General features: G+C 39.2%; 1 protein-coding gene across 1 annotated transcript in view; it reads right to left on the bottom strand.

Moving 5' to 3' along the window:
- LOC136843826 (putative uncharacterized protein DDB_G0277255) overlaps window positions 1-6,230 on the bottom strand; it is an 18,205-nt gene extending 11,975 nt beyond the window's left edge. Inside the window, exon 1 of the mRNA XM_067112619.1 lies at window positions 4,890-6,230. Within this exon, the coding sequence (XP_066968720.1) occupies window positions 4,890-5,926 (1,037 nt within the window). The 5' untranslated portion in view covers window positions 5,927-6,230. The remainder of the gene's footprint in view (window positions 1-4,889) is intronic.
- Between the last annotated feature and the right edge of the window lie 21,483 nt (window positions 6,231-27,713).

Raw genomic sequence — 27,713 nt, 5'->3', positions numbered from 1 at the left:
TAGGTTGAGTGATCAGCTGGGGCAATAATGGACAAAATTAGACACGTAACATGTTAATTTGTGTCAATTTATTCAACATTTATGACCATATGCATAATATATATATATCAAAGGACCATATGCTGTTTTTCACTGCGTACCGAAGCGACTATATGGATATGAATATTCAGTCCGACACCTGCAGGCATTTCCAGGTGGGGTTCTTTGCATTCAGAACTGAGGATTGGCTCATATAAGCGTATCATCATCGAGCTTTATAGGTATCAGTCGCTGACACTGCACGACGACAGATGGACTAAAGATGAAATAGCAAGAGGTGAGTTTTCGTTTCGTTTTCGTTCCTGTTGTGAATGGAGGTGTCAGAATTATAGTCACAGTTTGAAACTTAGGCTGTCAAGACAAGCACTTGGGACACTTTCGGCCATGCAGTGCTTAAGACGGTGAAAAGAGGGAGTTAGGGTGTTTGGACAGCAAGATAAAGCTACCCAGAAAATAAAGGCGATGAAGTACAAGGATCTAAAGGTGGAACTGGGAGAAGTTAAGTAAATCTTAGTTTAACCAGACCACTGAGCTGATTAACAGCTCTCCTAGGGCTGGCCCGAAAGATTAGATTTATTTTACCTGGCTAAGAACCAACTGGTTACTTAGCAACGGGACCTACACCTTATTGCGGAATCCGAACCACGTTATGACGAGAAATGAATTTCTATCACCAGAAATAAATTCCTCTAATTCTTCATTGGCCGGTCGGAGAGTCGAACGCTGGGCCAACAGCGTGCTAGCCGAGAGCTCTACCTACCCTCCAATGAAGAACTGGGAGAAAGCCCCCCCAGGTGCTTTAAGAAGTAATAGTTAGAGAGGCTGGACATCAAGACTGAAGTAGGGAAGCAGGAATGGAGTTCAAGTAAAAGGCTAAAAGTGGATGCAGTTAGGGGCCGAAGGAACACTCAAACTCCGTTTAGTAATGACTACAGTGCACCAAGTGAGGCACCCTGAAGGCACTGCCCCCCTTGCGGAGAAGTGAACGTGTCGAAAACGAATATAGGGAAATGGGAACACTAGAGAAAGGTAAGACCTGATGACCGTATGATCGGCATCGAGAGTGAAATAAGGAAGATGAAATTTGAAGCGAAATTGAAAAGAAAGAAAAAACAAGGTTAAGATAGTATGAAAAATGCAATAATAATGATGGGTATAGAGACGTTGATAATGAGCCGAGGTACCATTAAATACAGACAAACCATTGACTCTTGTTACGTTTGTGGCACAATAGAGGATGGAGATTGCAATAACAATTTGAAGTCTGTGTCCAGTTGTATCGCAAGCAATGCAACAATGGCAGCATCAAAGGTGTTTAGACTGACAGAAGATTAAAAGCGCTTGAAAAGGCGTAATCTTTAAATGACAGGAATATAAGACAAAGGGGAAATCTGATGAGCTTACAGCGTCTCTCAAATCAGCACGAAGGAGGAAAAGACTTCTGACGTAAATTGAAAATACGAAAGCCATGAGAATTCCGATGGGGAAATGTGATTCCAAAACCAGAGGAAAGAAACCACGTATGCTCAAAATACTAGGAAAGAAGAAGAACAAGAAGACGAAGACGACTTTAGTTCTAAAGTCAGCTGACCCAACAACGAAACCTACCAGACGAATAGAATAAGAGAATATAGAGTTTAGGCCAAAGGTCAAGCGCTGGGACCTATGAGATCATTCAGCGCCGAAACGGAAATTTATAGTGAAAGGTTTGAAAGGTTTAACAGGAGGAATACCTCGCAGGTGCACTGTGAAACATTTGTTAGGAGAGGGTAAAAAGTACGGTGGAAGGAAGAGAATATGAACGGAGGTACAGTAAAAGGAATGAAAGGGGTTGCGAAGAGACGCAGCGAAGAACCTTAAGTAATGCCTACAGTGCACCGCATGAGGTGCACTGACGGCACTACCACCCCACGGGGGCTACTAGACATTATGTCAGGGATTCGGGAATTACCATCAGAATACACAAAGGGTCATGAATACTTATGGATCCTTCCCGTAAAAAAATGTTACGAGAAAATAAAGTGAAAACGAATAAACATTACAGAAGACGAACAGAAAAAAAAACTACCACAAAAATCGTGAAAACAATTATCCCAGACGATAATGATGAAAGAAATAATACCACATAAAAAAAAAGCCCAGATATATATACAGTATATATATATATATATATATATATATATATATATATATATATATATATATATATATATACTGTATATAGATAGATAGACATAGATAAATAGATAGATAGATATATACATATATAAGTGCATATATATCTTTTCTTTCTTTCTTCGTTTTAACGTGCTTATATATATATATATATATATATATATATATATATATATATATATATATATATATATATATACATACATACATACATACATACATACATACATACATATATATATATATATATATATATATATATATATATATATATGTGTGTGTGTGTGTGTGTGTGATGACGACCCATATGTAAACATTTTATAGCAAACCCAATACACAGTGAGCGTTGTTCAGGGCGGAAAGACCACAGGTTAGTTGATAATAATTGCCAAGGTTTACACTATACAGAAAACAGGTCATGGTAAAAGTACAGAACAAGGAGTGAAATAAACAACAGACCATTAAAAAAAAAACTACAGTCAGTCTGTATGAAACGGGGCCATCAAAAGTCGAAGGCGTTTGACACATAATCTGATTGCTGTAGATCTAGTGACCGAGACCTGGCTAAGGATAGGGTAATAAAACATACGTAAAAATTCGCACCACTGTTTATAGTGCCTTGTTTTTTGCAAGGCATCTTTATATGGATAAATATTTATATGTGCATATATATATATATATATATATATATATATATATATATATATATATACATACATAGAGCTGAATCACGAAAAATATGGAACGTGATAAATATATAAATACAGGCAATGCCACGTAGGAAAGAGAAACAATGGAGTTAATCACACGTACGCCATTGTTTCTCTTTCCTCCGTGGCATTGCTGTTGTTTATAGATTCATCACGTTTTATATATATATATATATATATATATATATATATATATATATATATATATATATATATAAATAAAGGCAATACCACAAGGAAAGAGAAACAATGGAGTATATATATATATACATATATATATATATATATATATATATATATATATATACATATACTGTATATATATACACATATACATACATATATATATATATATATATATATATATATATATATATATATATATATATATGCACAAATATTCAATTAAATAAAGATGCCTTGCAAAGAACAAGACACTATAAACAGTAATGCGATATGAACCGGCAGATACATGATAAATAGAATTTAATAACGCAGTTGACAAGATAGAAGACTACCTAAGTACAGCACTTAATGATGCAAAAAAAAAAAAGAAACTCATATAATGAAACTTTAACGTGCGGGTTAACGACACTCACAACAGAACACTAAAGACTTTTCCACAATCTGAAGAACTACGTAAAGTAATGAACGAACGTCAAGACCAGGTCATAAAGTAGATATAATGATAAGCGTCAGTAATTGTGTACAGATGAAAAGTTTGGAAGTATATGTTCGTGATCTGTCTTATTTTCACAAAATGATCCCTTTCAGCGTAAACACAGACAAGCCGAAATTGAATAGTGAAGCAATTACCTTGAGAGAGAGAGAGAGAGAGAGAGGAGTGACATTTGAAGCATCTAAATTTATAGAGGACTGCAGGAAGGATTTTCATGATTTAAGAAACAGTTTGTAAATGCAGTCATGATAATAAAAATAAAGAACACTAAAGAATTAAGGGCAATATTTAATAGACTGAAAATTGAGATGAATGGCTAAAAAAAAAAGAACAGTAGAAGCAGGAACAGACGTGAAAAAGCTGTGTTTGTTTGTAATTGGTTCAAGGTGAAAAAGAAGGATATTAGCGCTCTTAGAAAGTGAAAATAAACGGCTCGTTAATGACTTTGCAAATTTCTCTGACGGAAAAATACGAAAATTTACAATACCTTTAAACCAAGGGAAATGAGGACAGATATCTTTCCCCAGACTGAACATGAAGAAACCTATGAAAAATAAAGCAAGTTAAAAAATAAAACTTTGTAATGTTGCGCTGTTTCCCTTGGTAGGTTTGAAACATCAAATGAATTTCATGATAAGAGCCCAGGACAACATGACCACCCAGATAATGAGAAAATGATAAGTGTACAGCCAGCTTTCAGCCATAAAGGAAATAGAAATTCTTGGAATCGTATCGGCTGATATCTGGCTTGTCATTTCCACCGAATGTTACTGAAACTGGTTCAACAGCAGCTCGTCGAACATCTTGAAACAAGTCACATCTTAAGAGGAAAAAATCAATCGGCATATTTTTTTTCAGATCACCCCACGGACCTAGTTTAATATACGAAATATGGCCAGTTGGTGGGAGCGCCTCCGGAAATGAACAAGGATGATGATGGTGTAGTTTGGGAATTAGAAATGGGGATTCTTAGAACTTGTGTCTTTTACTTCATAGGTCATATTCACTTATTCATTATATAAACGGGTGCGTGTCTTTAGGAGAGAAAAGGTCTGTTCATGTACGTGAAATGCTTCATCCGTAAGTGAGAGAGAGAGAAAAAAAAATATATATGTTTCACCTTGCTAAACACTTGCCTAAGCATAACCATTAATCTTCACGTAGACGCTAACTTCCAATTCATTTGCCAAGGCTATAGAAACGAACTGAAACAGATGTAATTGCAGAACTACTTTTTCAATAAACTCATTTATAAGAAGAGATATGACGAAATGCTTCATGCTGACCTCATATGATCCGTAAGGTGATTGCTACAGCGATGACAGTTGACACAACTCGCAGACCGACTCCGCCTGGCATTTTTGACGCCCACTTCGAAGGCGTCGCCACACTCAACCTCTTGATCGATTCGGTTCATTCCGTTCCTCGGTGCTCGGATGCTTGCGCCTCTGTGCCGCGGGTGGTGAATCTTGGAGGGCCAACTTTCGCGACTGTTTTGGCTCCCGTAGCCAGAGTCAGTGTCGAGTCTATTGCGACATTCTAGATACGACTTCGGGATTTTTATGCGTCTGCGGTGGAGCTTGTACTCCCTTGAAGATGACGATGAAGACGATGATGATGATGATGATGAAGATGAGGATGAGGAAGAGGAGGAGGAGGACGACAATGACGACGATGACAACGAAGACGTTGACAATAATGATGATGCTGATGACTGCGACGAAGATCTTTTCATTTCTAACAATTTCTTTCGAAGGTCCTCCAACTTCCTGTCGGCCTTGCATTTGCAAGGCCTCTTACCGTTACCACTTTTTGCTCTGGCTTTGGAATATCTCTCGTAACTGTGCTTTGCTCTTTTTGCCTCCTTCTTCTTGCTGAAGTCAAGACCCGAAACTGAGTACACCTCACTTCTTAGTCTGAGCCCGGAGAGGGAATTTTTGCCCTCGGCAGCTTTCTTAGACGTCTGAGGAGGTTTACCTTTGCCAATCTTAGACTTCTCTGCTGAGAAGTCGCTAGTTTTGTTGTCAAATAAAGCCGGCGTTAGTTTTTCTCCGAACAAACACTCTGGCATGGTCGTATCAGGGCTGAATGTGATGGGCGAATTCTTAGTGGTTTTTTTCGTCGAACTTCCAGGAGAACCCTTCGAGCTCCTCCTCTTGCTGAGATCGAGTGACGATGAGGAAGAAACACAAGTGAAAGACGAAATGCTACGCAATTCGTCGTCGCTGCTCTTGTTATCTTTAGAGGAATGACACCCACCGCCACCGCCACCGCCATCACCGCTGCCTGCAGTAGATGTCGTGTTTTTTCTTGAGAAAACCATTTTCTTCGCTTCTCAATGAAGAAGTCAGCATCCACTGAGCTGTCACTGTCTTGGGTATTCGATTCCATGGCTGCCTTATCTCTGTCTTATCTCTCTTTGCTTTAGTTGCACCTTTTCTATAACTGTAAATATCACTTTGCAAACAATCACTTATTCATCGACACATAACTAAGTCGCACAACTCTAGCCTTACAACTCATTCGGTGGAAATCATTTTGTTTCGCTTTCTGTTTTCAGCGGACAGTGAGTCAGTCGTTATGGCAGTGCAAGGTGCGGATGTAATGACTAACCAGCAGAGACTGTCGTACTGATCTGGAGCTTTCTGTAGATGAAGCCACAGGTGTGTGGAGATCGTTATCTCTACCTGGTGGTATACAGGAGGGGAATTTCAGCAACTGGGGGAGAAATTTACTTTTTACTTTTCGTTTTAAAACCCTGGAAATAAGAGTTTTGCGACATAAGCCTAGGAAAAAAACATTTTAGCTTCAGCAACAAATTGGAAATTAGTGTACCTCACGAATACAAAGGTAATTGTAAGCTTCCATGAGTTTTTCATTGCACGAATAGATAGGGACTTGAGCTGAGGGTTAATACTGTCTATATGTGTTTTTATATATACATATATATATATGGGTGTATATATATATATATATATATATATATATATATATATATATATATATATATATATATATATATATATATATATATATATGTATGTATGTATGTATGTATGTATTTATGTATGTATGTGTGTATATGTTACAGTCAACACGCGTAATCAGTCATTATATAATGACTGAAATTTCAGTCATTACGCGTAATGCACTTAAGGACATTTGATCCCGGAGCTAGTACTAAACACGGCATGAAATACATTTGACCCCAGGGACTAGTACTAAACCCGGCGAAACAGTGTAGGTGACTCACTGTTTCGCCGTGTTTAGTACTAGCTCCTGGTGGGATCAAATGTCCCCTAAGTGCATTACGCGTGATGACTGAAATTTCAGTCATTACGCGTAATGACTGATTACGCATGTTGACTGTAACATATATATATATATGTGTGTGTGTGTGTGTGTGTGTTGCGTGTACATGCGTTTTGGAACCATTAGCAATATTTTTGACTGCGTTTCAGATGCTGACGACTTATGAATGAAACTTACTATGAAAATTAGGACTAGCAAATCATCATCATTCTTAATTTTCGAAATTTACATATCTGAACCACGATTTCAGCAGACACACACACATTTTTAATGTTCGTTGAAATACCTTCGTAATAAATAAAACACCGTTTTTGTAAAAAATTGTGTTAATATTTTTTATAGCGTTAACGAGTCTTATCGATACCATAATATTCACAGGAATGATAAAAAAAAAAACTGAGTCCATATACCTCTTTCTCACTAAGATCTTAATCAGCTTTGATGTAACTTCAGAAAGTTAAGTTTCAAAGCTTTTCATTCTTAATAAAGATTCCTCTATGAAATTCCATTGAATAGTTACTGTGAATCAAACTGCTTTGCATGTGCATTCCAAATAATCTATCGAACTTATTTTGTTATCAGATTCTGCTATTGCTTTAAGAAAGGTATCTGAGGAACAGGATGTTTGTATAATTAACCTGTTCCTCGAAAACCTTTTGAGATGACTGTATATTACAGAAAGTCTATGGCTCTACGTGATATTTTCCATTCATAAGAATAACTAAATGAAGTGTTCCAAGAGAGAGTGAAATTGAAACGGAGTACTTGAAATAGTGGAATGGAATATAGAATTTAGGCCAAAGGCCAAACGCTGGGAGACCTTTGAGGTCATTCAGCACTGAAAGGGAAACTGAAGCAGAAAGGTTTGCCAGGCGTAACAGGAAGAAAGACTCGCAGTTGCACTGTGAAACGATTGATAAGAGAAGGTGGAAAGAAAGATGTAAAACAGAGAATATGAACGGAGGTACAGTATAACGAATGAAAGGGGTTGCAGCTAGGGGGTGAAGGGACCTTAGAGCCTTTTGAAGTAATGCCCACAGTGAACCGCGTGAGGTGTACTGACGGCTCTAACCCCAATGGGAACTTGAAATAGCGATTAATAAACCTCACGAAAGGACAGCAAGCTGATTCGGATAAGCCTCGCTACGGAAAAGCAGTTGTTCATTATTGTGACGAGAAACTTCTATATATAGCAACAAGGGGGACAGGTGTCTAGGCCCGTAGAGCCATAGTTCATGAGAGAACCACCTCCCAGTTTTATGCCTTTGAATTTATCGTGACTTTCCCTCAACGTTGAAAGACACGATGAATTTTTATCCTGCGATGATACATTTCGTTACCTTTTTATCCTTCTGTGGTAACATATATATATATATATATAGTATATATATATATATATATATATATATATATATATATATATATATATATATATATATATATATAACATCCATACATATGTAGTAACATCACCTAAATGTTCATGGCCATCCTGCTATTTACTCGTACCAAAGATTGTGCGGTGGCTTCAGCCAAAAATATTTTACTGTTAATGACCTAGATTTTAACCGTCTAGCTGCTGTCATTGATTCAGTTGACATACTTCACCTTCTCTCATATCCTATCTATCCATCTAAGGTTATCTATAGAGTTTTTTTTTTTTTTTTTTGTTCTATAAGATGAGCAATCTTCTATCAAAGGTTATCTACAGAGTTTCTTTTCTTTTTTTTTTTTTTTACTCTATACGATGAACAATCTTCTGTCAAAACGACAGAGAGACACGAGATCTTTTTCGTCCCAAATGACAACCTTGAATCATCGGCTCTTTCAGCCACTATTTCGGCATTTGTTTCTGCCCCTGGAAAGATATGTGTGTATATATTTGCGGCTGACTTATCTGTCTTTATCAACGGTTACCATATGATCGTAATTATGATGCCACCATGATTACTTTACGTAAGACAACCGCAGCACAGAGAAGTCTATTGCTGTCCTCGTCGGTTCTCGTTTCTCCATTATTTTGTTCCTTACGCTTCGTGCTATTTTGTCATGGCGCATGAAGGAAATGGAAATGAGGAGAAAACTCCAGACGTTTAATGTATTTCTCGTCTTTGTGTTCTTTAAAAAAAAGATACGAAACATATTACTCATCCCCCTAAGACACGATTGTTACAATCTATTATGCATCCAATGGCTTTCACTTATTTCGTCACATGAATGTCTTTTAACATCTCTTGCAAATGGTTTCCTTTCTTGGCTCTTTTGTGTTCTCTCAATTTTGTCATTTCCGTCTTCACCAGCTCTGGCGATTTGGAAAGAGTTCCTACTGGGAAGAGGTGTGAACCTTTGTCTTTTATTTCCTCTCAATATTGTAATTTCAGCGCTAATATCACTGAGCCTCCGGCACATTAATTGATTAGATTATGACCCCCGTCGTCTCCTCTGTTAAAACCCCGTAGAGGGGTAGTGCCGTTAGTGCACCTCATGCGGTGCACTGTAGGCATTACTTAAGGTTCTTTGCAGCATCCCTTCGGCCCCTAGCTGCTATCCCTTTCGTTCCTTTTACTGTAACTCCTTTCATATTCTTCTTCTTCCATCTCACTTTCCACCCTCTCCTAACAATTGATTCATAGTGCTATTGCGAGGCTTTCCTTCTGTTACACCCTTCAGACCTTTTACTCTCAATTTCCGTTTCAGCTGTGAATGACCTCATAGGTCCCAGTGCTTGGCCTTTGCCCTAAATTCTATATTCTAATCAATTCAGCTCCTCTGCTAAAAGTTTCCCGAATTTGACACATTATTGGCCCGCTCCTGTTCCTCGGCCAATTTGATAGTCGAAAGACCAATCACATCTTTCATTCATTAGTCTTAACTGGTGGTAATCAAGCTTTTTATAAAAAGCTACCAAGAGTCGCCGCACCGTTTTTGAAAGAATAATCCATTTTCCTATTATTCTACAAGTAAAAATTGTGTAAAAAAAAAAAAAAAAAACATCACAAAAGTTCTCAAAATCCTCTGTAAACCAAACGCTCTTATTTTCATCTATCATGATAAATGGTTAACCTTATCCCCAACCCCCTCGCCACCAGCACTCACTTACCAGCCAACTCCACCTTCGCAGAACTCCCTCTTTGGCCTCTGACCTTGTAGAAACAAATCCAATTGTATTTGCCTCAAACATTAATACTTACAATGCGCATATGGATACTGTATAGCTATATTCACTAAAACAGCAGTGAGCTTTCATCACTCATTCCTTTTTTTGTATATTTTACGACATATGTCTTTTTCAGCGAAATTTTAATTTGGGTTTCTTGGTAATAATTCAGTGCCGTAAGCCTATACGTAAAATTAGCTGTAGAACTGCACTGCTTGTGTATGAGAGAGAGGGAGAGAGAGACACACAGAGACAGAGAGACAGACAGACAGACAGACTGCTAAACAGTGACAAGTGCTCGTTTTAATTTCAAGTTAAAAGCCAATGATAAAAGAGAGAAAGCAGGTGTTGTTAAATTTAAAAAAAAAAAAAAAAGACATTTCAAAATCAATAAAAGTTTGACTGGTGATGCCTTCCTCCTATCAATGGTTGACTATCTCTAGTTCAATTTGACGTCGGAAGAAGGAATACAACTTTATGTTATCAGAGGAGAAAATTTGCAGAAATCCGTCTATACTGAAATTGAAAACCTTCCGCTTTGTTACGAGAAGAAATCAACTGACGGTTCCTCTGGGTTATCGGAAATGAAATTACAAAACCATTTTGTTATATCTACTAAAAAAATATATATATATCATTAAATGTAATTGTTTGCATAAAATTGCCAACAGTCGTTCGCGGAAAACATTACAACAGCAAGAGTGAGATCCTTTTTTAGATTAACGGATTGAAGAACAAAATTAAATATCGATTGAAATGAGAACATAAAGGTCAGAAATCGATAAATTTGAAGTTAGGTGTTAACGTCTAACAAAGAAAAAAAAAACTTTAGGTGCTTTTGAATATATTTGTTCTTTTGAATATATTTGTTCTCCAATTTCTTCAAGTTTTTAAACGTTAGAATGAACTCCCATGAAAACTACCACGGCCACGGGACCTTATATATTACAGCGGACGCGCTAAAATATATATATTGTTACGTGTGAGTCTTGGTTGATCATGTATTATTCAATTTACGTAAAGTTTACGGCCCTGCAAACCAAGATTACACGTAACCTGTCACTTGAAGCCAAAAGTTAACCTCAAAGACAGACGTTAATTAGCCAAAGGTCGCCAGTTAAGGGTTATTAACCTTAACAAAGAATATTTGAGATGAATTTGATTTTAAGCATAGCGGTTCTCCCAAACATTCGGACCTTGAGGCATACAAAAGCATCGAGATTTAACCTGATTTTGCTTACCTAAATCCTAGGTATTTTACTGGAATAATGGGGTTGAAGCTAACAATAAAATAATTTGACTTAATCTAGACTTCGTAAACACATATACCGTAAGTGGTGGCTGAAGGGGAACAAAGAAATTTGAAATACAGAAAACAAAGGATAAAAGAATGGGCGAAGTTTTGAACAAAAAGCGACTTTACCTTAGGACGAACGTTGTGCGCATCAACGACCGACGTGGAGTTCTTGCAATTGTTTCTTCACTTCACTAATAGAATAATAGACAAAGAAAGGGGGAAGAGGTCCAACTGGACGTGTTATCTCTCCGAAAGCTTGGTTCTCTCTCAAGTTCTCGGACCGGCCTAGGTCAACAACAATCACCCCAGGTGTCCACGTTCTTGTATTCAAAACATTCGCCATGAGACAGGTAGGAAGGAAAAGGGGACCTTAGGACCACCTATTCTTAAGGCTGATAGGGAAATTTTCCTATAGGGTAAAAGGCCTAACTTACCTATCCCGTTCTCCAACGGACGTTAAGGTTTGAACTGAAGATGCACCTATATAGACAATGTCTTTTCCCGGTCTCAGTCAGGCTGATATTTTTACAATCAAAGTTACGAGGGCGAACAGCAGTAATATTTGTAAAAGCTCCCCCTTAAGAGGGCCTTCACTCCCTTTTCGGGCGTGAAGGTCTATACTAAACAAGCTGTTCGCCTCTCGTAGGTTACTCTCCTTCCCTGAGCAGATTAGTCCTGGTTAGCCTACCTAGCTACAGAACTACCTAACCCTAGATAGGATATGAGCTATAATCACTACTTAACCTAATTCTAATAGTACTAGAAGGTGCTCACGGTTATTATAGGCTACCTCCTACAATCATGATGTGTTTTAGACCTAGCCTAGTGGTACATTCTATGATATTCCCTAGCCTAACCTATCCTAACCCGACCGTAGCACCAACATAAGAGTTAATATTCTAACTAAATTACAACATGGTTTATGTTTAATACAATTAAAATTTACTAGTTAATTCATGAGGGTTGCCTCATATGATAAATGGGTGCCTCACTGAGGTCTTAGGCCATGCGTGTCACGAGCATCGTGGCTCGTTTCACAATAGTTAAGATTACTGAAATTAGTTAGGCTACTTACATGATTACTGCGGCTCGGTGGTAAGTGGAAAGAACAAGGTTACTAAATTGATGTACTGTACTTTAAGGTGGCCTAGGCTAGGTACAAATAAAGGAAGAGATCACACTGGCTACCTTCTCTGGGCAGGGGCCAGGATCACTCTTAGATGTTAGGGCACTGTGCCGAGAGGGCACTAGTGCCAGGATGAGCGTATAGCTCGGCAACTACTGGGCTCTCTTCCGCCCCTTCTTCTTCTTCTTCGGTTTCCTCCAAGGCCTATCAGTAGCTGGCCTAGCAGGTGATGAGAGCACCAACTCCGGGGACAGGCCAGAAGGGCTAGCGGGCGCGAAGTCAGGGGCAACTGCAAAAGCTGCGGGAGGACTCCCTACTCCGGCTGCTGCGACAACCGGAGCGAGGCGATCTCGACTTCTGCGTCCGAGGATGCCAGTTCCTGGTCTTCCAAGGGAGGGGGTACCATTTCGATCCTCAGGGGTTCATCCCCTGGAGTCAAGAATCTTGCAAAGAAGAAGTTTCCGGTGCTGGAGGCTCTCCAGTCGCAATGATCAACTGCATGGGGAATCCTAAATCTCCCGGAGGAGGATTCGCCTCATGATTTAGACCCGGCATAGGGCCTTTTCCATTGGTAGCTCAACGTCCGTGGCGGACGGAGTCTGGCACTGCTCAGTGCTCGCAAGTGGCACTGGCAGCAGTTGAGGTCAGGCATGCCTGATGAGGGGTCCGGAGGTGCAATACCTCGCGGACGACTTGGTTTGGCTGCGGCAGAGATTCCTGCCCCAGCAGGAGATCGTAGCCTCTCGGTGAGTTTTGTTCGGGGCGTCCGCTGGGCGTTGCTTGCTTGGGCAGCCCTCCCAATTTGTGGAGTGGTCTGCCCGCTGGCACGTCCTGCAGCGGTACTGCTCCTCCTGAATCTCTCTTCGCGGAGGAAGACCTCTTGGTGGGCCAGCCCTTCGCAATTGGAGAGGGCTAGGCCTGGAATAGTTTGGGTTGTGCCCCTTCCGCGGACCACTTTGGTGGGCGGAAGGTGGAGGTTTGTCATGGTTGAGAGTTTTAACTGGGGCCTCTGTGGAGGAGGTAACGTGGCTGCGGAGTGGCGTTGGTGACGGGCTTCCGCAGAGAAGATCCCGACCCAACAAGAAGACCACTCCGGGCCGAATTCCACCTACCACGCCAAGGCGGTGGGGTATCGTGCCCCAAGGTGTCATAACCTGGAGTTGGACAGTAGGAACAGTGATGGTGTGGCCCTCTATCCACTTCATTTCCCACCGGGTTTCTTCGTCAACCATGGCACCGGCTGGCACTTGGGCCCTAGTGATCAGGCTAATGTCTGCCGCAGTGTCTACTGTGACCGGAAGGGTCACTGGCAGGCTAGTGCTCTGAAGAGGGGCCACCGAGATGAACTGGGTTTCCAGTCTCTCAGGGTAAAGGATCGGTGCGGACCAGCAGCAGAAAATGAAGTGCTGATTAGGTTGACAAATTTGGTGGTGGGGACATGATGTGGACAGGCCGGAGATCCAGCATTGTAGTGGCTAGCAGCCCCACAGGATTTGCACGGGCCTTTTGGATGGGCTCGGTGGCCTGCAGTAACTGTTGGAGGAGAGGGCTGAGCGGATGAATCGGGAGCGGAGTTCTGGCTGGTAGGGTTAGGCTGCTTATTAGTGCCGAGTTTGTATCGGCACTCAGCTTCAGCGTGGCCCCCTTCTTGCAATAGTTGCACAGGGTCTTGCTAGGCAGTCCATTCTTGAGCGAGTGGAGTTAGAGAGGTAGGCCGGAGGGATGATTCGCTTCTGAGAGGTGCTATGCGACTGATTGAAGGTTTCCCACGAATCAGCCATGCGACAAGCTTCCATAAGTGTGGAGGGCTGTTTATCGTTAAGATATACTGCAAGGGGCCCTGGCACACATTGGAAAAGGTCTTCTAGCATGGTCCGATTGAAAAGATCCTCAACGTCGTGCAGGCCAAGGAGTCGAACCAGCGCGTGCGGACTGGGTTTTGTGACATGCCCATTCTGTCCAAGACCAGCCGACTTCCTTGGCAAGACCTCGGAACCGTTGTCTCCATTTTTCTGGGGTTATCTCGTAGGCCTTTGTAATGACTCTACGAACTTCCGCCATGTTGCCTCTCTGGCTCTTCTCCAGTGAGCGAAGCGCTGCCTTGGCTTTTCCCTCCATATGCTTGGCTAGTATTAAGGCTCTCTCCGTCTCCGTGGTGCTGTAGTTATCGAAAAAGAGCCTCGATCTCCTCCAGCCATGCTTCTGGCTCGTCCTCAGTCCACTTGGGGACTAGAGAATTGATGCTCGAAATTGGAGCGTTTGATGCAGCAGGTGTAGGACTGGAGGCTTGATGGCTAGCCATAGCTTCGGCATTCTCCATTTTCGCTCTCTCAAGCTCGAGCTCCTTCTCCTTTAGGGCTAACTCAGTTTCCTTGCAGGCTAACTCATGCTGTCTCCTTCTTTCTTCTCTTTCCTCTTCATACTGCCTTTGCTCGGCTTCATACTTCCTCTCTGCTTCATACTTCCTCTGCTCGAGTCTTTCTTCCTTCTCCCGCTTGGCCAAGTCGTCCACTTGCTCCTTAACCCAGGTAGTAAGTTCCGAGCCGGTGAGACCTGCCGCCGTCCCCAGCCCCAGGAAAGTTTTATAATGCTCTGCTGCCATGGTTCTGGTGGGAAGGGCGTCTAACCGGGTCGACTGGGCGTACTTGGGCAGCAGGAAGTGTCTCTTCAATGACGTGGCACCCTTTCAAAAGGTGGCACTGTAGTTTGGGTGTGCCGTGTACAGGTCACACTGGTGGCACTCAGTATCCCTAGGCACTGGTGCAGGTTAGGTTCAGAAGAACTTTCTCTTCTGTGTTCCCTTTTGGTTTTGTTTTATTTATTTTTCGGGATTCTTGCTTGGTGGCACTTATGGTGCCAATGTGTTCCTAGGGACCCTCTACTGGAGTCCAACTAGGCTATATGGGAGGAAGGCACTCTACACCCCTGCAGAGTGCAACAATCGAATGAGAGAGAAAGGGAAGGTAAAGAGAGAGAGAGAGAGAGAGAAGTAAGCTATTCCAGTGATGAGTGCTGCAAATTATTGGCACTGTGGAATAAAGTGAATTTTTTTTTTTTTTTTTCTTAAAGATCCTCGTGAGTGGCTGGTCCCAGTACCGGCCCCCTTCTTTTTCAGAGGGTGAAAACTACTGTTGGCTTCGGTCTGGATAGCAGGCCTCACTCGTGACCGACAGTTTATCACTGTATTGTAATTACTCTTAACTTGTCCTCATCTATTGTGGGACAGAGGTGTTTTCTTTTAATTGGTTTATTGTATTCGAATTAATTAGCCTAGTGTCGGCCGTTCTTTCTTTGAAGAGGGTCACGTACACTTAGGTTAGGAATGCTTACTTGAATGACACAGAGAGAGAGAGAGAGAGAGAGAGAGAGAGAGAGAGAGAGAGAGAGAGAGAGAGAGAGAGATTTTCAATCAGCGAATTTCTTGCTGCTTGAGAACATGTAAACAAAGATTTTATACATGCACAATGGCATGGATCTTAATAAAATGATATAGATGCGTCGTCTTGGCTTCCTTAGGGATTACTTTATTATCTTAATTTTCCGGAGCCGACGTCACAAAAGTTTATCGTAAAAATTTTAAATTTTCTTTATATGATTTTATAGTAGGTATTCGTATAGGAACTTGTTATTACTCCTAACTAAGGCCTATCTTTCCCTGCCTAAATTATCTTTTTTTTTTTTTTTTTTTCTACCGAAGTCTGTCTAACTTCTACTACGCCGAGAAAGTAGTTCCAAAAGGGCTGGGAGCAGAGTGGTCACAACAGAGAATGACAATAACAAGGTCTTAAGATGGCGGAAAATCCCGTTAGGCCTAAATTTCAAAACAACCGCGCGGCGGGTATTTTCTTTTTAGCACAAATTCAAACAACGAACGAAACAAATGCAGGTATCCAGATTTTACTTTAAATATACCAATCATGCATAGCGTTTTACGTTACGGATGGAAAACTAAATTACCAAACAACTTTGTGTCTTTTGTTATCGTTCTCTCGCGGTGAAACATCCTCGGCAAACAATGGAATAGATTTGCGTGATTTGGAACGGACCAAATTTACTTTACTGAAAATGTATTTTATGATACAATTACTACTTCCGTTCGTTCGCCACTTCACTGACACGGTTTTGAATGATTCCCGCTATATGCAAACAATAACGATCGGAATTGCCGACGCGATTTCTACATTACTTTGTGTATATGAACTGGGCTCCGCGATTCGGCCTTAGGATTCGTTTCTTGAACGACTTCTCTCACGGTCCGAACACGGTAAAATGCCCTTGTCTTAGACGTTATAAATTATGACTCTCTGCTCTCGACGCACCCTTTCCTACGCTAATTCTCGCTACACTTGTTATTATAACTATTCTCTTTACTGCTTATTACTATGCCTCGTTCCTTGTTTGGAAGAATGAAATGGAGTTCGATATCTGACTTTTATTTTTGGAATTAATGTAATTTTAATTTCCTTTTCTCCAGATTCTTTCTCTAAAATGTACTTTAGATTCTACGCAAGGTCGCCAATGTTACGTGTGAGAGTCTTGGTTGATCATGTATTATTCAATTTACGTAAATTTTACGGCCCCTGCAAACCAAGATTACACGTAACCTGTCACTTGAAGCCAAAAGTTAACCTCAAAGACAGACGTTAATTAGCCAAAGGTCGCCAGTTAAGGGTTATTAACCTTAACAAAGAATATTTGAGATGAATTTGATTTTAAACGCAACGGTTCTCCCAAACATTCGGACGCGAGGCGTACAAAAGCATCGAGATTTAACCTGATTTTGCTTACCCTAAATCCTAGGTATTTTACTGGAATAATGGGGTTGAAGCTAACAATAAAATAATTTTGACTTAATCTAGACTTCGTGAACACATATACCGTAAGTGGTGGCTGAAGGGGGAACAAAGGAAATTTGAAATACAGAAAAAAGGATAAAAGAATGGGCGAAGTTTTGAACAAAAAGCGACTTTACCTTAGGACGAACGTTGTGCGCATCAACGACCGACGTGGAGTTCTTGCAATTGTTTCTTCACTTCACTAATAGAATAATAGACAAAGAAAGGGGGAAGAGGTCCAACTGGACGTGTTATCTCTCCGAAAGCTTGGTTCTCTCTCAAGTTCTCGGACCGGCCTAGGTCAACAACAATCACCCCAGGTGTCCACGTTCTTGTATTCAAAACATTCGCCATGAGACAGGTAGGAAGGAAAAGGGGACCTTAGGACCACCTATTCTTAAGGCTGATAGGAAATTTTCCTATAGGGTAAAAGGCCTAACTTACCTATCCCGTTCTCCAACGGACGTTAAGGTTTGAACTAAGACGCACCTATATAGACAATGTCTTTTCCCGGTCTCAGTCAGGCTGATATTTTTACAATCAAAAGTTACGAGGGCGAACAGCAGTAATATTTGTAAAAATATATATATAATATATATATATATATATATATATATATATATATATATATATATATATATATATATATATATATATATATATATATATATATATATATATATATATATATATATATATATATGTATGTGTGTGTGTGTGTGTGTGTGTGTGTGTAAAGCTGGTATTGCTTAGAAAAGGCCATCACACTCGACCAGCCAACTCACTCCCTCCACCATTACTTTCCTACATCCATCAATTTCCCATTCACTCATCAGCCCCTGGAATCGAATTGTCTGCGTAGATCAAGCGTGAAAAATATATCTCCATTTTTCACCCGCTAACGAACACCTGCCCACGTTGTGAAGGTAATCTTTGTTATTACATTTCTTGCGCAAGAGCAGAATTAAATTCAATAGTTGAGACGGAAGTTCTTATCACTGACAACATCTGAGTCGACAGCTGCAGAAGTGTGGGAGTCAGTGTTATGGATTTCCACTTACACTGATAGACAGATATGAACGATTTTTCCCCATCTGTAAATCTTGATAAGCTGGACTTGGAAAATTTTACTGTTATTTTACTTGTCCGACGCTCACAGGCTTGAACAATTACCACGTGTACGTGCGTGTGTGTGTGTGTGTGTGTGTGTTTATACACGTATATACGATCTCATTTCACTATGTCAATAGAATATTTCAATTATAATCCCAGTAAGCTACAAACTCATATAATTCGTCTGATGGTGTATCCAAAATCATATTTTATTTGAGCATGTGCTTTGGTAATAGAATATTAAGTATTATGACGTAATCATTTTACCAAAAACGATAAATTCGTGTAGGCTTACAATAATTATTGGAAAAGTCTCTCTCTTTCTCTCTCTATGAAATCGTAGATACTTACAGGTGGAAACGGCCATGCCAGTTGTCCCCGATTCCCTTTCCCCCCTCAGAAGCATATCCCATTTACGAAATCGAGTTTCACCCAAACGATTTTACGCTTCGTAAATTCACATCAGTGTCGAGAACACTGTGGTAATAGAGTGAGGATCCGTCTACGCTACAGGAAAACATGTCATAAACACACGTCAGCGAGTTACCTTACACATGTCACAGACAGAATGAAAACAAGTCAACGACTTAATTGGGTGTCATAACTGCTGCTTCATACGGTTATAAAGCACTTGCCAAAGTCTTTCTCCGCTTACGTCCGTTAACTTGTTTTCAACCCGTTAGTGTTATTTTTTCTTGTTTTCAACCTGTTTATGATATGTTTTACTGTAGTTTTTTTTATCTTTTATTAGAGAAAATATACAATATTTTACATTGTTAACAGTATTACAAGCAGAATTCAATCAAAGTTGACTTAACTTTACCAAAAATTAACAAATATAATTTTATCGTGCCATTCGGGTTGACAAATATTTTATCGTGTACATTCGACAAATAATCTATGTATTTGTATGTTAATATTTTTCTTTAGTTACCGATATAAGAATTTATCAGTATATACCTCTTTTGTTTTACTGTAGTTTGGATGCACCCAAGTACGCCCTTGGAATTTAACTTAATCGAAAACCTCTCGAGTGCGACGATCGCATTCTAAGAACGAGGCCATTTTACACGAAAAGCATAACGAAGGCACTATGCATAGAGGAAAAACAACTATTAACATTCAACCAAAAGGTTTCCATTCAAAGGATGACAATGGTCAAAGTTAGGGAAAAATGAAATTGGCGCCTTTGGTAGCAGCATTCAGCGATCGGATTCATGGCTTCGGGTAATCATAGAAACTGAAATTTGACTTTGTATCCAGAGGTAATTGTTTAATTGCTTTCGGAAACATTTTTAGCTTGATCGGTGTATGTCACATTAATATTATTATCATTATATACTTGAAATGCAGCACATCAGCTGCGGTCCCAATTATCTACTGCAGTAAATCCATCTAATCGCCGTATGTGAGACTGCGTGTGCCTGGTTTATTTATGAATCTCCTTAGAACAGAAGAGCTGTCATTTGTCCCAACCTAGATTCAGCAAGCAGCTTTGAAAAAATGCTACGTATATTTCCTGAGAAACATAGACTGCGTGGTTCATAAGGTATGCTGTACGTTTAATTTCTTGCTGCTAAGTTTAAGGAATTAAGCAACTTAGAGGTTCGACGAGTAAGCGCGTAGTATAACTGGAAGGGTCCCCGAGTATTAGTCTCACTGTTAAGTGGAATCGAGTGCGGAAAAGAAAAGTTTACGTCCACGGCTCTCTCTCTCTCTCTCTCTCTCTCTCTCTCTCTCTCTCTCTCTCTGTCTCTCTTCTTGAAAGCACAGATGCTTTTCCAAGTCACTTCTGCTGCGATTCCAATACCCTTAACCTCTTGTATTCATTTACTTTTCCTATTACCAGTTTCACATGTGCAATAATCGAAATGTCTGAAGCACACTGTGTATTTCATGAAACATGATTAGTTTCGTCGATGAAATGTCGTTTACGATACAGATTTCACTTGTGCGAGGCGAAAGACCAACAGCAGAGTCTGTTGCCCTGTCAGTGCGTGTGTCAGCGAGGGTGCGTGATCATTGTCTGTTTTTCATCCATCACAAAAACTCGTATATTTGAGCATTATCATTATAGTATACAGAGCAAAAGAAATTCGACGCTATTACTTAGCTTATCACTATATTTTAGTCAAGGTCTTTTCAGTTGTGTAACTGACTAGGTGGCAAAACGTAAGACGGTAAGGGTTATTACTGTATCACAAAGAATTCAATTAAAATTTGATAGTGAAGAGATCTATGTGGACAGGTGTAAGACGGTAAGCGATACCAGATACTTGAATGCGTGGCAATGACTCGTGCCTCGGGAAAACAAGCCATTTTTAGTTCGGTGCTATGTACGCAATATTATTCTGTATATACACTTTATATCATGATAAAATACAAATAACTTGAAAGGATGAAAATTTAAATGAAAATAAGAGTGAAAAATAAAGCACATGAATAGAAGAAAAGCAAATGTGAAAATGAAGCTCCCAATAAATAAAGCGAAGTATTTTTGGACATTATCATAGCTGGTGCTAAATATTTTGACATATGCTGATCTAACATTTTCAAGGCTATCAGGTTTGAACAAGTCTCTAAAATCTTAAAATTGTCGATGATTAGCTGTGTTGGCCCGGACCTGTGTACCTACTTGTGTAGTTTGGGCTTTTAGACGGATAAGCAACACGTTTCGGACTTAAAATCAACATAAAATTTATTTGAGGGTAATATGAAACAATATATATATATGAATATGTATATATATATAAAATACATATATACTGTATATATATATATATATATATATATATATATATATATATATATATATATATATATATATATATATAGTATATATATATACAGTATACACTGTATATATATGTGTGTATAGCATTTTGCAGTTCAACTGTAGTTTTGTTGATGTTATGGATGCTATCGTGTCCATGGTTTTGAAATTAAACTCTTCAAGAGACCGTTATCGTTTATAAATAAAATGCAAAGCTCTGATTCGTCATTCATATCACATTTTGCAAACCACAGCTATTACCGAATGGACTTAGAATACACAGAAAAAGCCAGTATTCTGAATTGGAATTGGAACTGGAATATAAAATTAGGCCAAAGGCCAAGCGCCGGGACCTATATGGTCATTCTCCGCTGAAAGTAATGTTAAAACAATTGTTAGGAGAGGATGGAAAGTAAGATGGAAGAAAAAGAATGTCAGTTTTTTGAAGACCGAGGGGAACTGATCAGAAATTTTGGCCGTAACGTCGAAAATGTGAGGTTTAAATTATGCAGTTAAATTTACTGCTTAGATACTGGGGAAACTTTAGAAGATAGGCTTAAAATCTAAAAGACACTATTCAACCCTTTTCCTTTAATATCCTGCTACAAGTTTCTCAAACGTGCCTTGCATACCGTAAACTTGACCATAGGAACTCCACAATGCATTCATCGTTTATTAATAAAAAAAAAAAACGAATATGGGTATTCACATATTATGTCTAAAAGTGACTTGATTTGTTTTCTACTGAGATTTCTAGAAGAGTTGCTACAGTTACGCGTTTGTACCGCTATTCATATTCAGGGATGTTACTTCAAGACTACAAATAAAACCTTTACCATGTTAAGCCAACACTCACCAGATCTTCAAATAGATCGTATGAACTTTTGCATGAGCATGTATAGTTAGTTTTGTCGCCAATAAAAGAAACTTGAAATTTCATTAGTGCATTTTGTAGCGTATTAAAATCCGTCGAAACTGGTTTTTAAATGAATACACCGTATTTCTCCGTTGTACTTTTAACGATCCAAAGAACATAAATGGGATTCGATCTTTAGTTTTGCCCTTAGAATAATCATATTCTGAAGTGGCTCCAGCTTTCTTGATTACGATAAAGAATTTGGATATTTTTAACACGCTAAGTTGAGGTGGAGATGATGTTTCTGGAAACATATCTTAATTTTTTACTGACATATGCTTAACTCAGGATTTTCTGATTATCTGTCCTTCGCGTCTTGCATGAAAGCAGTTTCCTTTGTGTGTTACCAATTAGGATGCTTTTGTTTCCCCCCAAGTTTTCTCAGCATTTTGATATCACTTTCTTTGAATACAAAACATCATCTTTTTTTTTTTTTAACTTCGCAAGTAATTAATGTTTTTACCTCCCTCGTCATGTTCAGGGCAGAGCTCTGTATCGTATTGCATAATTTGTAAATTAGTGATTAAAAAATATGAGACGAGATCAGCTTGCCAAATTAATTAATTTTCTTTTTAGTATCTCTGCAATATTATCGATGTATTTTGAAATACGATTTTCTTTTTAGTATCTCTGCAATATTATCGATGTATTTTGAAATACGATTATCTATAAAAACATCCCACGTCTACGAAATCAATAATCAGCATTTGTTGTTCCAATTAATTTGGACTTGGTAGCGCTCAAGGCCGCAGTTGATGTGGATGTCTGGCGCACACATTACGTTCGTCTTTTTATCCTTCGTATACATATGCAGTGTGGCACAGTGCCTAATATTTCGGATTGTAAAGTGACTGGCATTCGTGACAGAGTTGACAATCAAGTCTGTTCGCTGCCTTAGTTTCTTTCCTGTGAAAATAGTCGACGCGTTACAGGCAGTTCTACCCTTATGTTTCCCTTACTTAATATTCTCTTCATTTGAACACAGCTTCCAGGTTAGAATGATGACGGTAAACAGTTGGTGTAACTCTGGCTTCTCCTCCAAGTGTAATTCGAAGTGCAAAAAAAAAAAATAAATAAATAAATAAAATAAAATAAATAAAGCAAAACAAAATATATAAAATAAATAAATAAAATAAAAGTCGATTCAGGTTGTCAGTCTTTGATAGTGAAATAATAAAGTGAGTGATCATAAGCGTCATGTCTTCAAGCATATTACCACATACAGAATGATATGACTGAGAAATTAGCATTGATTTTCTTTATAGACGTGGCATCACACTTCAAAAGAAAGTGTATCAACATATCCACTCACCACAGGTAACAAAACTTACCGTACTGTACATTTTGTAAGTAAAACGGGCAACGCAATCTTTCTACGTAAATTACTGTATGAAAATCCAAGTTTATCGAGTTTTACGAGATCATCAGTATAAATATAAAGCAGTTTTCATCTGAAATACATTTCCGTAAATGTACAATACTATCCCACAACATACATACCTACCAGACAATATCTAATGGATTCCCAAAATAGACAACACATAAAAAATAAACATAGAAAAAACCAAGGCATCAGCTCGGAGAACAAAACAGATTTCACACATGTGATCGTACATAATATGAAATGTCACAGAAATATCAAAATCATTTGTTACGGAGCAATATCACAATTCTGGATAGAAACCATGATTAACGATCCACAAGCGAGATGCCTAACTAGCTTACGGAATATAAACAGAATGAAAAAATCCAGATTCATTGTGCACGTGATACTCCGTATCTGACAACTATAAATTAAGGATAGAGAGTTACATTCACTCGTTAATGCGCTTACACACGATCAGCATCCTGCGCAGACGTGACTTGCGTACCCGCGCACGCAACCTTTCAGTGAAGCAGTCTTAATGATTCCACTGAACACGTCTTCGTCTTCTTCTTCTTCTTCTTCTTCTTCTTCTTCTTCTTCTTCTTCTTCTTCATCATCATCTTCTTCTCACTTTGAACCCTAGTCGAGGTCACCGTTTTTAATGAGCCTCCTCCGAGGTACTAAAAACATCTTACACATCCAGTTCTCTCTACTCACAAACTTTTATGTAAATGAAATTGCACATAACACATCAACTTCCCAAACATATTTGCATCCTCGTATAAATCAGCTACAGATATGCAGCGTACATATTAGTAATGCACGAAAAGTGAGCCACATTTATAAACGGTTTCGACAGGTTTAACGGACCTCTGGGAAAAGAATTATGGAACAGGGAAAAATATATTCACTCTGGAGAGCCAGAATGTTTGGTGGAAAGCCCGGGGGTGGACCTCGAAGCTTCGTTATTTAGATGAAAATTATAATATTTGTAAATTTTACAGTGGAAAATGCCTGTAATGAAATACATGAAGGCTAAACAAAGTAATATAGGATTTAGGAACAGCTCTTTGCATGGCAACATCTGACTCATCAACATAGAGGGTATGATGAATATTCTGATCTCGATCAATACTGTTCTGCCGGGTACTTCACAGTGTTCTGATAAGGAATGAATAAACAGGTAAATTTGCCTGTTCCTGTTACGTCAGACTAAGTAAATACGATAGATAGATGAAAAGGAAGAAGACGTTCCGGTTTGTTTTCAAAGTTAAAGAAGTCAAGCTTGTAAAAACGAAATGAATTATTCTCCTTATAAATTGCAATAACCAACACCAACCAAAGGTGCTGTTGAGCGAATTAAGGAGATCATTAAATAAGTAATACGAAGGTGGAGGGCTTTACGTTTTGAAGTGCCCACGATACGAAAACAATACTTATTTTCATGTGAAAATAAAGCCCATAAAACCTAACCTTAGGGGGAAAATGTCTCCACAGAGACCGGTCGTTTTGACATGTCATGAGTAAATGATTACAAAAGAGGGGTCTGCGAACAGCCTTACCTGTCATGGCGCCAATTCGTGGAAGCGCTCATGAGTAACGCCACAGCAAGAACACTCACAACCCACAAGAACACCTGTATTCGCTTATAGGAGTAGCTGATAATATGAAGTATAAAAGCTGAGTGTGATTCTCTGCAACCAAATAATTTCGTTTCTAGTTTTTCACTTAAACGTTCACGTACAAAATGAGCGCCGTGTTTAGTACGAGTCCCTTGGGGATGTAAGTAAAACAAAATAGTGACGGTAAATACCATAAACATAACGTCTTAAGTTGTTTTGGATCTTACGGTCGAAACGACCAGGACCGGATTCGATATACCCTGAACAACGAAACAAAAAACTTGGAAATTCGAGAAGTACGAGGTTTACTTTAGCTCTCCTGGTAATATTATGATATGCGATAATTTTCCTTGTTTTGTAAACAACAGACCACGTCATCACTGCCAATGGCAGCCGTGTCGACTTCCGATGTGAATGGATCTCACAATAGCATTCTCAAATTTAGACATAGATAAATAATAAAAAAAAAATCACACTCGACAACGAGCCTGAAACATACAAAAAAAAAAAAATTTTTTCTTTCCTCCTCGCTAAGTTCTGGCTACATGTATGTTCCTCATTGGGTGGGCGGGTTCCGTTCCCAGCTAGCACTCTGCTGGCCGCGAGTTCGAATCTCCGACCGGCCAATGAAGAATTAGAGGAATTTATTTCTGGTGATAGAAATTCGGATTTCAGTCGCTATAATGCTGGTAACCGGTTGGTTCTTAGCCAGTACAATAAATCTGATCCCGTTGCCAGCCCTCTCTAGGAGAGCTGTTAATCAGCTCAGTGGTCTGGTTAAACCAAGGTATACTTTTCCGGCTACATGTTTACAGAATTGGCGGCGGGAGGTTCAGCTGAAGACACTAACAGCATAAAGGAGTGCTTAGCAAATCGAAATTTCGGGACGCTCTGTCTCTTTGATCGTTGTTTTCTAAAATTGATATTGATGAATGTTTATCTTCAGCGTGCTCTTAGGTACAATTACGCGTGTAACGAGCACTTGAAATTGCAGGTTTCATCTTCACTGGACAAAACACAAGATTAAAGAACTCTTGCGGTTAAGTGTATATTAGTTTAACCAGACCGCTGAGCTGATTTAACAGCTCTCCCAGGGCTGGCCCGAAGGATTAGCTTTATTTTACGTGGCTAAGAACCAACTGGTTACTTAGCAACGTGACCTACACCTTATTGCGGAATCCGAACCACATTATGACGAGTAATGAATTTCTATCACCAGAAATAGATTCCTCTAATTCTTCATTGGCTGGTCGGAGAGTTGAACGCTGGGCCAACAGCGTGCTAGCCGAGAGCTCTACCCACCCCTCCAATGAAGGAATGTGAACTCTTGCGGTAACGAAAACAGCGAGAGCAGTTTCGACAGCTATAAATTACCCGTTACTGTAATGTCTGGAAGCTCCATCCAGGATCTACCTTTAGTAACTGTAGCCGGTCTGTATTTTGTGATATGATTTTGTATTTGGTGGGTATTTTTCTTAGGCTGATTTAGATTACCAGAGTAATGGTTTTATTTGCATTTTCTATAATCGTCGTTATTTGCCAAGGAATTGCCGTCCGTGGTTAAACCTGCGCGAACAAGTACGATTTTAGGAACAAACATAGGACTCAAATGGAACCCCGAAGGATTATCAGATACGATGAATCATTATACCTTTAGTATAAAGAGACCAAGGGACTCGTTAGGCCTACAAACAAAACTAAATGCCTGTATTTTGGAAATTGATTAAAAGTAGGAACGGCAATGACTCAACCCTTCGGAGAAAAATACTCACACCTGTATTGATGAAAAATGAGATGAGATAAAAAATTAAAATGTTATTATGAGGGCAAACGGAACTAACGAATTCTTCGGTGATGTCGGCAGCTGTGTTTATGAAAAGTGCCAGAGTAATATTAATATTAATGAAGATAATTGAGAAGCAAATCATTCGAACATTTGCACAAATCGAGACGGCCCCCAGTTCTCACAAAATATTTCGTGAAAAGAAGGCTAAAGAGTTGTGACAATATCTTTTCTCAGGGTAATTTAAGGTGTGCATCGGTGACTGCCCTTCATATTACAGTTATTGTAAACAAATCAATAGTAAACAGGTGTCTATCCAGCCATCAGGTAACATTTCATCACGGCACCACATCGTAAAAATGGCGACGCTAACGACCCGGGCAATTACCGTCCGTCCTGCATCATTATTACAGCAAATATAAAAAAAAAAAAATCACTGAAGCGTAGTTGACAACGTTCAGTTCGTGAAGGACAATCCTCTCGTATCCGTTGTATACATTTATACGGCAACTTATCAGTATATATTACCTTCATACCTGATGTTTGAATAATCACAGAATGCTGGAATTCAGTATGCTTAATCTTCAGTGAATATGCACAAACAAGAGACACTTGTGAGGTGGTTTCCAATCCACAGTGATAATCGTATGCTCGATAACCAACTAAAATATTTAAAACAGTAAACAGATTTCGGGAAGAAGTGATGTTTCTCATTTCTCAAACACCAAAGTATCATCGTCACCGAATGCTTTTTAGGATCAAAGGTATCACTGCAAACAGTCATACTGAAAGTGGCCATGAAATCGACAA

This window comes from Macrobrachium rosenbergii, chromosome 12, assembly GCF_040412425.1.
Source record: "Macrobrachium rosenbergii isolate ZJJX-2024 chromosome 12, ASM4041242v1, whole genome shotgun sequence".
NCBI lineage: Eukaryota > Metazoa > Arthropoda > Malacostraca > Decapoda > Palaemonidae > Macrobrachium > Macrobrachium rosenbergii.
Note: the sequence above shows the minus strand (reverse complement) of the source record. Positions and strands in the feature narration are given on the sequence as shown.